The sequence below is a fragment of the Kogia breviceps genome, chromosome 6 (assembly GCF_026419965.1).
Source record: "Kogia breviceps isolate mKogBre1 chromosome 6, mKogBre1 haplotype 1, whole genome shotgun sequence".
NCBI lineage: Eukaryota > Metazoa > Chordata > Mammalia > Artiodactyla > Physeteridae > Kogia > Kogia breviceps.
Genome location: NC_081315.1, coordinates 27,343,458 through 27,356,395, shown reverse-complemented (window position 1 = coordinate 27,356,395; position 12,938 = coordinate 27,343,458). Strand labels below are relative to the sequence as shown.

At 39.9% G+C, this 12,938-nt stretch overlaps 1 protein-coding gene and 1 non-coding gene across 4 annotated transcripts in view; one reads left to right on the top strand and one right to left on the bottom strand.

Annotated features, from left to right (window-relative positions):
• Nucleotides 1-12,938, top strand: part of PRMT9 (protein arginine methyltransferase 9) — a 29,516-nt gene that overhangs the window by 14,149 nt on the left and 2,429 nt on the right. For all 3 annotated transcript variants that reach the window (XM_059066725.2, XM_067035618.1, XM_067035619.1), the window contains 3 exons: nucleotides 194-377; nucleotides 2,450-3,167; nucleotides 10,265-10,418. In XM_059066725.2, the coding sequence (XP_058922708.1) occupies nucleotides 194-377; nucleotides 2,450-3,167; nucleotides 10,265-10,418 (1,056 nt within the window). The remainder of the gene's footprint in view (nucleotides 1-193; nucleotides 378-2,449; nucleotides 3,168-10,264; nucleotides 10,419-12,938) is intronic.
• TRNAG-UCC (transfer RNA glycine (anticodon UCC)) lies at nucleotides 9,623-9,695 on the bottom strand. Its single transcript has one exon. It is a non-coding gene; the product is annotated as a tRNA-Gly (tRNA).

The window sequence follows — 12,938 nt, the reverse complement described above, 5'->3', positions numbered from 1 at the left end:
ACTCACTACCATATACCATGTATCAGAGCTTCCCATCCAGCATGCCTTAAATGGTTGTAGGTGTGCCAAGATACCAATCCCCTAAGGGCGCTGGGCAGGGCTGAGAACTCACAGAAATGGGAATTGATATGATATTGGGGCAAGTATATAATGAATGTCTAAAATCCTCTTATTCCTTTAACATTTTTGTCAGGAATTAAAAAGTCTTGCAACTAAAAAACCTGAAAAAATTGGTATCCCTGTTATTAAAGAAGGCATACTCGATGCTATTGTGGTTTGGTTTGTACTCCAGCTTGACGATGAACACAGTTTATCCACAAGTCCTAGTGAGGAAACATGCTGGGAACAGGCTGTCTACCCCGTACATGACCTTGCAGGTATATCTTGTCTAATTTTTGTTGTTGTCGTTTTTAAAAACTTTTTGTTTTAATCCTCTAAGCATTTGAGTTAGTGTCAGAAAATTCACTATGAATATGAAGTTTCCAGTCAAGGGAGATTGGTTAAATCTTTCAGAATTTTCTTTTTCTTTTTTAAAAGTAGTTTTAAATAATTAATGTATGTGGTTAAGAAGAGAGACCAGAATTGACATGTACACACTGCTATATTTAAAATAGATAACCAACAGGACCTACTGTATAGCACAGGGAGCTCTGCTCAATACTCTGTAATAACCTAAATGGGAAAAGAATTTGAAAAAGAACTAGATACATGTATATGTATAAATGAATCTCTCTGCTGTACACCTGAAACTAACGCAGCATTGTTAATCAACTATATTCCAATATTTTTAAAAAAAGACTAAAACACAACTCTGCTGCATACCATTCAAAAATATCTATCATTAAATAATTTCTTCAGCTCTGATTACTCTAGTTATCAGTAAATAAGAGAAATGCTAGTCCATTTTTTATGGAACACAGCAGAAAAGTACTGCTTTTAGTGCAGGAGTTCTTACCACTTACAGAATCTGACAGCATCTGTGGAGCCCCAGGTCCTAGAAGTGTGCACACTCATAGAAGTACAGAATTTTGCAGTTTAGAGTTCATGAATCCATGGACTTGCTTAGGGATGTCCTATATTAAAGGTATTTTTTGTATAGAAATTTTTTACTAGCAATTTTATGGGTTTCAATATACTTTACAGGAGTTGTATTACATAGAAAAATTCTACCTTTTTAAAACTGGAAGGTAATGAATATTTACTTCTATGTAGTCTCTTAATCAAGGATCTAATTTGGCAAGGTCATTAAGTCATGGAATCAATATAGTATTGTGGCCAGTGTGGGTTTTGGAGTCAGTCAGGTAGATTTGAAATTGGGTCTTGGCTACTTACTGACTTCCTGGCAGGCCTTGCTGATTATTTCTTAGAGCTTTTGTTATGTGATGTATAAAAATGGGATGTTGTTGGGAATTCCTTATTGGTCCAGTGGTTAGGGCTCTGCGCTTTCACTGCCTAGGGCCCGGGTTCAGTCCCTGGATGGGGAACTAAAGTCTTGCCAGCTGTGCAGCATGGCCAAAAAAAAAAAAAAAAAGGGAGGATGCTGCCTATGTTGCAGGATTGTTGTAGGAATTATTAGACATACTAGGTATAAAATGCCTACCATAGTGACTGGCACTCAATAAATAGCACTTTAAAATTTTGTTTATTCTAACTCTCTTTCAGTAACTTAGATGGTATTTTTTTTTTTAAAAAAAGTCCTTCTTTGGGAAAGGATATTTTAAATGTGTAAACACAAGAATAGCGACTTGTATTTCCAACTGGCTCTATGGCTAATAAGAAGGAATTGCAATTATACATTTACACTTTAAAGTTTTACCACGTGTGAAAGCTCATGGATAAGAGCATGAATACAGTCTTTATTGTAGGACTTAGTCCTTCCTGATATTTTCAAATCCCTAAACATGTAAGAATATCTAAGTACTTACAGTTAAGAGATATTACTGACAAGGTGCTACTGAATGCTGCCTTGTTCTTTTGGAAATTTCTCTTAGAGAAAAGAATGTCCCTTTAAGCTAAAGTGAGGTTTGGTGCTGATCCCTGAATTTCATCTATCTTTGTGACTGTTGGCTTCGTTACCAAAGCTTGAGAGTCCCCCGTAGTCCTTCCCCCACCCTCCAATTTGGGGACCTTGGTGGTACCTAGTGATTACAGTAAAAGCACTGTAATACTGATAGTTAAGGTCCAATAATGATCTCTTGAATCTCTTCTATTATGCTGTAAGTCAATTGGATCTTCTAACCTCAGTTTTTCCCTCTGTAAAGCTGGAGGGATTCTCCTAGTTTTGTTTTTTTGGTTTTTTTTTTTTTGAAATGAATAGATTAATTCACTTAATTCTTTTAAATCAATAGATGCAATCCTTCCTGTCATGGTTTTAAAAATGGCAGGAGGACAGAGGTGTTTGTCATCTTCATCAATTACAATTTTTCTTCTTTCTTCCTGTTTTATGAAGACTACTGGATAAAGCCTGGGGGCCAGGTGACGATGGAAGTGTCTTGTCAAGATTATTACTTAAGAATCCAGAGTATCCGTGTCTTCAATTCAGAACATGAAATGGATGTTGGGAAAAGTTTTACCAAGAATAAAGACTTGCTGCCTTTAGGAAATGAGGCTGAACTCTGTAGTGCCCTGGCCAATCTTCAGACCAGTAAACCAGATGCTGTGGAGCAGACTTGTACTTTGGAATCCACAGAAATTGCTTTGCTTAATAACATCCCATACCATGAAGGCTTTAAAATGGCAATGAAGAAAGTGTTGTCTTCGCTGACTCTGGAGAAACTGGGTCAGGCCATGGATACCCAGTGTCAGAATAACGAGATGAGCTGTGAAAGTGGACAGAATGATTCTGAACAGAGCGTCCCTGAACCTTTGTATGTGTTAGATGTGTCTGAGGGCTTCTCTATTCTGCCTATAATTGCTGGCACACTCGGGCAGGTTAAACCTTACAGTTCTGTGGAGAAAGACCAGCATCGTATGACTCTGGACCTCATATCTGAAGCCAATCACTTCCCTAAAGAAACACTTGAGTTTTGGTTGAGACATGTGGAAGACGAATCTGCTGTGTTGCAAAGGCCAAAGTCCGACAAGTTGTGGAGTATAATTATACTGGATGTCATTGAGCCATCTGGGCTCATTCAGCAGGAAATAATGGAAAAAGCGGCAATATCCAGGTAAAACCCAAAATACAACCTTTGGTTTATTTGAGCTCAGACTTCATGTAAGTTCTTTTAGTTCTTTAATGGTGTAACTGCAGAAATGAGTCATGATCATTGTGTGTTCCTCAAGCATTGCTTTCCAGGACCTGTGACTTCTTGTCTTTCTCTTTCTGTGCATGTCATTACTGAATTTTTTTTTTTTCTTTAAAGGATCCTCTGCCCTGTAGGTGTGAAGAGAGCCTGCTTTGGGATTGGACTGCCTATGTATAATATAGGGAATTCATTAGAGTTCTATAAGAACAGATAAGACATTCAAGGGTAAATAAGGAAAAATCAAATTTCATCTTTATAGGAAACACTGATGAGAAACATAGTATGCATCTGATGGTGTGTTGGGAGGGCAGAGTGCTTCTTGGGAACAAGTCTTAGTCCTTTTAGGTCCTAAAATCTCTTTTTTTTTTTTTTTTTTGCGGTACGCGGGCCTCTCACTGTTGTGGCCTCTCCCGTTGCAGAGCGCAGGCTCCGGACAAGCAGGCTCAGCGGCCATGGCTCACGGGCCCAGCCGCTCTGCGGCATGTGGGATCTTCCCGGACCGGGGCATGAACCCGTGTCCCCTGCATCGGCAGGCCGACTCTCAACCACTGCACCACCAGGGAAGCCCAAAATCTCTACAGTGCAGTTCTCTCCCTAAGGAATTTGTCCTTCAGTTTAGGTTGCTGGCGACAAACTTGACCCTCGTATTTAAAATTGAAAGCAAATCTGGCTAAGCTTCCAAGTTCTTCAGTTATGCTGCTCAGATCTGAAAAGATGGCAGAATTTAACACTTGGGGGCCCAAGTTTAAGTAAAATGAATTTATAGGTTTTAAATTTTGTGGTATATGAACAGGGGTTGTTTTGTAGTATAGGAGCAGTGGTGGAAATGCAGACCAAACTGCAATAGCAAAAGGCAAATTGTTCAGGAAAAAAACATTTGCTTATATAGTTAATTATATTTTAGGTTTTATATGCATTTTCTTTTGTTGACCACACTTATCTTTTCTTATGAGGTAACTAGTAAAAATCACTGCCATTTTCCAGTCTTTAAAACAATCTTGTACATATCACAAATTATGGGGATATAAAGGTCTGACATATAAATAGAAACATACACACACTCTCTTAAAATTTTAAACAGATGTACGTTAGGTAGAGTATAGAACAAGGAGCTGGAAGGGTGGGTTTGAATCTAGTCTCAGATTTGTCTGAATTCCTGAAGTAGTAAAATTTTTTTAAGTCATTTAATATCTCTCCTCCTCAGTTTCCCTCATCTATAAAATGAGGGATACTGGATTAGATGCCTTTGAAGGCATTTCAGCCCTACGAATTTCTGACACAGATGAGGTTTGACTTATTTGGTAGAATCACCTTGGAAAGGTGTACAATTCACCTAATGGCTTATTTATTTTTAGTTTTGATATGTCTTTTTCTAATTTTTTTTATTGTGGTAAAATGCACATAAAATTTTTCATCCTAACCCCGTCTTGAAGTGGATAGTTCAGTGGTATTAAATACTTTCGTAGTGTGGGGCAGTCGTTTCCCCAACCATCCTCGGAACTCTTTTCATCTTGTAAAACGGAAACTTTATACCCATTGAACAATAACTCTTCATCCCCCCCTCCCCCGCCCCAGGCCCTGGCAACCACCATTCTACTCTCTGCTTCTATGAGTTAGACTCCCGTACCTCATATGACTGGAATCATGCAGTATTTGTGGGCTTAGTGTGTGCGTGTATGTGTGTGAGGCTCTTATTTCACTTAGCATAATGTCCTTCAGGTTCATCCATGTTGTATATGTTAGAATTTCCTTCCTTTTTCAGGTGGAATAATCTTCCATTGCATGTATATGTCACATTTTGCTTGTCCATCCACTGATGGACTGATGAGTTATGTTAGTGGGAAACAACTTATGTAAAGCTGCCTACAGTTCCCCTTCAGTGTTCCTCAGCAGAGGGAAGGGGTCCTGTTGGCAGTTTGGGTGGGACGGTTTTTTAGGGGGTGGGGTGGGGTCAGTTCTCAGGTAGGACTATCCTCTGTGTGTTGCAGGATGCTTGGCACCTCTGGGAACTAAACGCCAGTAGCACCCGTGGTCACTGTTTTAGCCAGTATTCTCCCCATCCCGCAGAACAGCTCCTGAGTAACAGTGGAGAGCCAGTGCCCCTGCCCTTCAGCCGAAGCTCCTGCACAGGCCCCTTACCAGGTGCTCCTGGAGGTGTCAGCTTCCCTTGCTTCTGGGGCCAGAGGTGTGCAGCGACTCCCACCCAAGCCTTTTATTATTATCTTTAGCCGCTGACAGTGGGGAGGCCTCATGACTGGTCACGGAGGACGCACTTAGGGGTTGGGAGGATAGATTGTATTTAGGATAAGGATAAAGGGCATCTGTCTCACTGGATACCAACCCTCCCAAAAAAAAAAGACAAGGAAAAAATAAGCCACTACCCAAACTTAAGTATTCAGTTACCTTTGCTAACGTTGTTTTAAAATGTTCATTATTAACTTTCATTCAGTCATACTAGATTAAAATACAGGAGAAAGTTTAAAAGCCTGGTGAGCTTTTTTTTTTTTTTTTTTAATTTAAACCCATTTAAAAACACTTTGTGTTGGATCACAAGGAAACAGCGAAGAGTTTCTTCAGAATTTTTGCCACTTATGGTTAGAGTTTTGAGTTGGAACATATATATATATTTTTTTAATTTCTGAAGGCACAGATGGTTCAGAGATACTACTTGCCTTTGCAGAGGATTCCATTGAGGAGTCAGGCAGCTGCAGTGACAACAAACCCCTCAGTGTCAGTAAAGCTAAGTGGAGTTGCAAGGTGATTACTGTTTTATCTCCACGTGACTAGGAAGCGTTCTTGTTAGTAAGGGTAACATTGAGTTAGGAAGAATTTGAGTTAAGATTTTAGATTAAAATAGTGTGAACACGGCCATTTAAAATAATTTGCATACTTGCTTTTGTGTAGTATTTATCTCTGGCATGGTTGTTAGTGCTTGATTCAGCCTTTTCTAACTTTTCAGGGTTCAGCAGGTGTATTTTTGACATCTTGTTTAGCCTGATTCCTGGTTACCCCCAAATGACCTAATGGTATTGCCCTCCCTCCCTCCCTTTATGGCTAGAAGTTTGGCTTTTATTAACCCATGTGCTTTTTGTTTGCTGATTTAAGAGAAAGCTACCTTCTTGTGGCTAATTGGGGGTGGAGGGAATTAGTCAAGCAACATAAAGCTCTGTGGCTAGTCTCTCATTTGAGACTTTGTGATCTTAAGAAAAATTAGATGTTTTCATTTAAATGGATCACAATTAGCAGATAACTTCAGTTCAGAAAATGTAATAACATGGGTTGTCAGGATTAAACATCCATTTGAGGTAAATGGGTAAGTTTCTCCACTTATTTAGGAAGATGTTAAAATTTTATCTGGTTTGGTAAAGGCATAGATTGGAAGTTTGATAACAGCTGTGTGGTTTTTGTTTAGGTGTGTAATTTTACCAATTGTGGAGATTCAGTTTCTACCAGACTTCACCTAAAATGCTAAAAAGTTGGTAGGAAAGGAATAACGAAAACGAATAAAGCATTGGAGTCAGAGTGGAGTCCACTTTGGGGCTAACCTGTATATATACAAGGACTTACTACAACTTAAATGGTCATGTACTTATATTTAGTGAGGAGAGATTATCCTGGTTTCGGATCACGACTTGTCTAAGTCAGACTGATGCCATTACACTCAGGAATCATCTCTAACTTTCTTTGCTGATTCTCTGCTCATGAAATGACCTGGTTATGATTTGGCTCCCTATTAGCTAGTCTTTAGGAAGAGCAGCCTGTGTACTTATTGTAAACTTTTCTGTCAGCTTTTTATTTTGAAAAATTGCAAACTTAAAGAAAAAAATGCAAGAAAAGTAACAGTGAACACGAGGCTACTGTTTTATTTGTTGAACCACTTAACAGTTGTTGGCTTCATAACCTCCCCCCTTCCTCTAACATTTAGCATGTATCTCCTGAGAACAAAGGCTTTCCTCTGCATATCACAATAACATCACACTCAGGAAACTTAACATTGATAAAATAGTATTATTTAGTAGATAGTCTGTATTAAAATTTTCTCTGCTATCCCAGTAATATTCTTTATTGCTTTTTTTTTTTTTCTCCCCAGTCTAGGTTCTAATCAAGGGACCTGTATTACGTTTTGTTACCATGTCTTGTTGTTATAATTCAGTGGTTGTTCTGGTTTTAGACATTTTTAAATGGTTGAGATAATCAGTTTAGTAAAAGCAGAATGAAGAATTTGAAACTAACTTAAGAGCAGAAGTGCCAAAGTGGTTTTGAGGAATGGGGTGTTTTTATAGTTTGTCAAGATTTCAATGATCTATTCAGGGAAACTGCGTGGCATACAGTTTTAGAAACTTGCAGGAACTATGTTTTGAGATATGCATTGGTCAAACATTTAGTCCTGTATTTTTATAAATAGATCCTTACTGACTAGAAATATTTAAGAGTGAAAGCTTACTATGAAAGATACGTACGATAGATAATACAAAGTCCAGCTGTCTGTAGTAGCCTGTCCTAGAAGTTCAAGTGGAAACCGACTTGGAACGTTCAGTAAAAATGAGGGATTTAACGTTTGATTGTAAATGTGGCGAACGATGAAAGTGCCTTAGAGTATCCTCCACGTCCATTTCCTGTGATGGCAGTAGGTGACCCACCCACCGCTCTCATGCCTCCCACACAGCTCAGGTGTGTGGAAACAGCCCTGTGCATGTGGGCGTGGGAGCGGCCTTGGCTTAAGAGCCTTACATCTCACATAGGAACTTCTCCCCGGGGGCATAGCTTCCAAGTCCCAGCAATAGGAACACGTGGTTACAAGTCATCCCACACTCAGGGAAGCCCAGAGGTGGTGTGGCTTCCCATCAGGCATTTATAGTTTACAGTTCTCTCAATCCAGATGCATCTACCTATTAAGAGGCATTTAAATTTTTTTAAAATCATAAGCAGTGTTGCTGATAACACACCTGACATTCCACCTTTTTGGGATTTCCAGGGAAACAGAAGGTGAATCCAGGATCAACTGTAGGAGGAGAAAGGGTTTTGTTAACCCTTTATTCACTCTTAATAGAGTGTTTGGATTTTTAATCACTTTTTTCCCCCTTTCAGAGTGTTTTTTTAATTTTGAAAAAATTTCAAGCTTACAGAGAAGTTAGAGAATAATAGTACAAAGAACCAAACATGTACCTTACACCCAGATTCACAAATTGTTACTGTTTTGCCACATGTGCTTTAGTTCTCTCTGAACACTTTAGAGTAAGTTCCAGATATCGTATTCTTTTACCCCTAAACACCTTGGTGTGTATTTGGTAAGAAAAAGGACACTCATTTATATAGTCATCACACACTTAACAAAATTAGGAAATCTACATGGACACAGTACTGATATCTAAGGGAAAAATCTTACTCAGAGCTCACCATTTGTTGGAGTAAATACCCTTTATAGCTTTTTTGTTCCTGGTCCAGAATTCAATCCAGGACTGCACATTGCATTTAGTTTCTTTAGTCTCCTTTATTCTGGAACAGTTCCTCAGTCTTTTTTTTTTTTTTTTTTTAATTTTATTTTTTTATACACCAGGTTCTTATTAGTTATCTGTTTTATACATATTAGTGTATACATGTCAATCCCAATCTCCCAATTCATTGCCTCCGCCCGCTTCCCCCCCTTGGTGTCCATATGTTTGTTCTCTACATCTGTGTCTCTGTTTCTCCCTTGCAAACCGGTTCATCTGTACCATTTTTCTAGATTCCACATGTATGCGTTAATATACGCTATTCATTTTTCTCATTCTGACTTGCTTCATTCTGTATGACAGTCTCTAGGTCCATCCATCTACAAATGACCCAATTTCGTTCCTTTTTATAGCTGAGTAATATTCCATTGTACATATGTACCACATCTTCTTTAACCATTCATTTCGTTTGTCGATGGGCATTTAGGTGGTTTCCATGTCCTGGCTCTTGTAAATAGTGCTGCAGTGAACATTGGGGTGCATGTGTCTTTTTGAATTAATGGTTTTCTCTGGGTATATGCCCAGAGGTCCTCAGTCTTTCATGACATTCACAGTTTTGAAAAGTGCAGGCCTTTTATTTTGTGGAATGTTTTTCATGTTTCTTACTCAAGTCAGATTACCCATTTTACAGAGGAATACCACAGAAGTTTTGTCACAAAGGCACATGGTGTTGCTTTATCCCATATTGTTGATGTGAATTTAGATGTTACTTTAAGTTGTATCCATTAGGTTTTTCCACCATAAGTTGCTATTTTCCCTTTGTAATAAGTAAGTCATTTATGGGGGTGATACTTTGAGACTATGTAAGTATCCTTTTCCTAATCAAACTTTCACCCACTAGTTCTTTTTTTTTTTGGCTGCGCTGTGCAGCATGTGGGATCTTAATTCCCCAATCAGGGATCGAACCTGTGCCCTCTGCAGTGGAAGTGCAGAGTCCTAACCACTGGACCACCAGGGAAGTCCCTCACCCACTAGTATTTTTTTTAAAAATTTTTTCACTTATTTATTTATTTGGTTGCACTGGGTCTTGCTTTTAGCAGGCGGGCTCCTTAGTTGCATCTTGCCAGCTCCTCAGTTGTAGCACGTGGGCTTCTTAGTTGTGGCAGGCAGGCTCCTTTGTTGTGGCTCCAGGGCTCCTTAGTTGTGGCATGCAGGCTCCTTAGTTGTGGCATGTGAACTCTTAGTTGTGGCATGCATGTGGGATCTAGTTCCCTGATCGGGGATCGAACCCTGGCCCCCTGCATTGGGAGCGTGGAGTCCTATCCACTGTGCCATCAGGGAAGTCCCCCTTACCCACTAGTTTTAATAGCCATTGATGATTCTTCCTTAATGTAAAAACTTGTATCCATCCAGCTGACTGGTTACTTTTCAAGCGGTCTGCCATTCTGAGCTACCAGCCAGCTACCAGTCTAAAGTGTGTTAGATTATATACAATCTGTAGCTCCCCACTTAGTCATGATTTAGTTATTGATACTCACAGAATGTGGAGAATCAGGACGCTTTTTAAATCATTTTTCCTTCCTCTAGGTGTTTGCTACAGTCTGGAGGTAAGATCTTTCCCCAGTACGTGCTGATGTTTGGGTTGCTCGTGGAATCGCAGACACTGGTGGAGGAGAGCGCTGTGCAGGGAACAGAGCGAACTCTTGGATTTAATATAGCACCTTTTATTAACCAGTTTCAGGTAAGTGTTTTGAAGAGAAGTTCAACCACTGGGCTGTCACCCACGGTCTGCCTTTTCTCTCTCTGTAGTTTTATAGTCACTATGTTTAGCTGGATTGGGATGGTAATCAGTTTTCTATAGCAAAGGAATTTACTACTGGTAAAAATCAACCTAGGGGTTAGTATAGCCAGGGAATTCTGTTGTTCCTACTGACAGAAGTCTATAGATTTTGCTTGGAACCCCTGTTGTAAATGGAAAATAGGGTACTGGGTTTAGTCTTACGAAAAAGTGTGCTCCTTGTCTAAAAAAGCAGCCTCCAGAAGGAGACATCTGTTCTAAACATGAACCCTTAATTACAGTGAGACTTCAGGCTGGCAGGTGATAGGTATGAGCAGTTAATGTCTGGGCAGTCGGACCGCAAGAAGCAGGAATGTAGGGGCCTAGGAGAAGGGGTTAGTTGCTCTTTGGGAAACAAGGATTTAGTGCTGGCAGAGCTACGAGCAGCAAAATAAAATTTGTGAGTTACAACTGTGGGAGTGGATGGAATGTCTAGGGAAGAGGTGTGGGGTTGGAAATAGGTGGAATCTTCTGTGTAAGCCAAAGCAGCAATTTGGGAAGTGGCATGTTGAGTACGGAATTAAAGGAGTGATATCTAAACCTTTTATCAAACGGCTATCGATGGTAAGCTCTTGAATGTGCCTTGTTAGATCTTCCGCGAACAGTACTTGCTAAACAAATATAAATTTGTCGAGTAAATGATTTTTTCAGAGCAGACTAAGGTCTTAGAGTTTATTTACTCTTAGTTTTTTTGGAGAGTTTAATAAACAAAATACACTTACCAGAAGACAGAGAAGTTTAAATTATTTCTTTGTGTGGTCCCAAAATACTACCATCTCCTATCTTTCTAGCTTATTCTCTCCTGATCCTGACATCAGCAATTCTTCGATTCCATCAGAATCTATATTTTAATCCTGCCATCTTTTCACCCTGCCTCCCATCTCATATCCTCCTTTCCTTCACAGCTTATGTTTCATGGTTGATATATTTCACATATGGTGGAGCTAACATTCAAATTGATGATAAAGAGACAAGAGATGGACAATAAACAAGGAGTAGAAAGATTAGTATGATAGATGGTGAGAAGTGAGAAGGCTAGAGGAGAATGGGAGTTGGAGGGATGGGATATTCTGTTTATTTAGGTAATGCCTAAGGAAAGGACTCAAGGATAAGTGATATTTAAGCAGAGACCAGAGAGAAATAAGGAAGCAAACCATATACAAGTCAAAGGATCAACAAGTGCAAAGACCTGAGGCAAGAGCATGATTGGAGTATTCAGAAACAGCAGGAAACCATGAGGGAGGTCGGAGGAAGGATGCAGTGAGAAAAGTAGTAGGAGCCAGATCCTGTAGAGCCTCCTGTAGAGGTTGTGGTAAAGGTTTTTGGCTTTTACTCTGAAAGGAGTGAAAAACAACTGGAGGGTATTGACCAGAGGAGTGATAAGGTGTGACGTGCTATGGCTGCTGTATTGGGAGTAGACCACCATGGAGAGCCGGCAGAGGCATACGGTTATTGCAGTAATCCGGGAGAGAGGTGGTAGTGACTTAGAGTGGTAGCAGTGGTTGTGGTGCAAAGTGGTCAGACTGTTGATGTATTTTGAAGGTAGGTTTTGTGATAGATGGGACATGGGGTATGAGAAAGCGCCTGGAAGGATAGTTGCCATTTACTGATATGGGGAAAATAACAGGAGGATCAGGTTGTGCTTACATGTTTATGGGGTCATTAAGCAGATGGATAAGAATTCAGAGAAATAGCTAGCCTGGAGATGTAAATTTGGCAGTCAGATTTGGTAGATGATATTGAAAGCCAGAATAATGGGATGCAATCGCCTTGGGGAATGAGAAGAGAGAGAAGAGGGCTGAGAACTAAACTCTATAGAACTCACCAAGTTATGAGCTCTATGTTGGAAATCTAAGAAGGAATTAGCAAAGATGACAGGAGTGGCCAGGAGGCTAGGTTAAGAAACAAGTGAGGACAGATTATGAGGGACGGGTACAGCCGTGTGGGGATTAGAGTGCAGGTGATGGGAGGTGACACAGGAATCTAGGGCTGTTCTTCTGGTGACTGATACAAATAGGGATATAGGGCAAGAGTCCTGGAAATGGCATGGAATTGCTGTTTTTATGGGGAGGAAAGGTTGGATGCCTTCAAGGATGCCCAGGGAGGGGTTGATATACCCATGTCCCTTCTCACCATGAACAGTTGCTCTCTAATACTTTATTCAAAGGAAAGAGAACACTTTTTAAACAGTTTCCTTTCTATTTCAAATGAGAAGGCTGAAAGTTACTAGTAGGAAGTTTCCATTGCTACCGAAATTGATGGAACAGTTAGTTTATAGCAGTGGTTCTCAACCTTGACTGTACTCTCAGAACTACTGGTATCTGGATCCCAAGTCCAGATGGATCTGAGGTGTGGCCCGAGCAGTTGGACGTTTTCAAAGCTCCTTAGGTGATTTTAATTTGCAGTCAAACTTGAGAACCACTG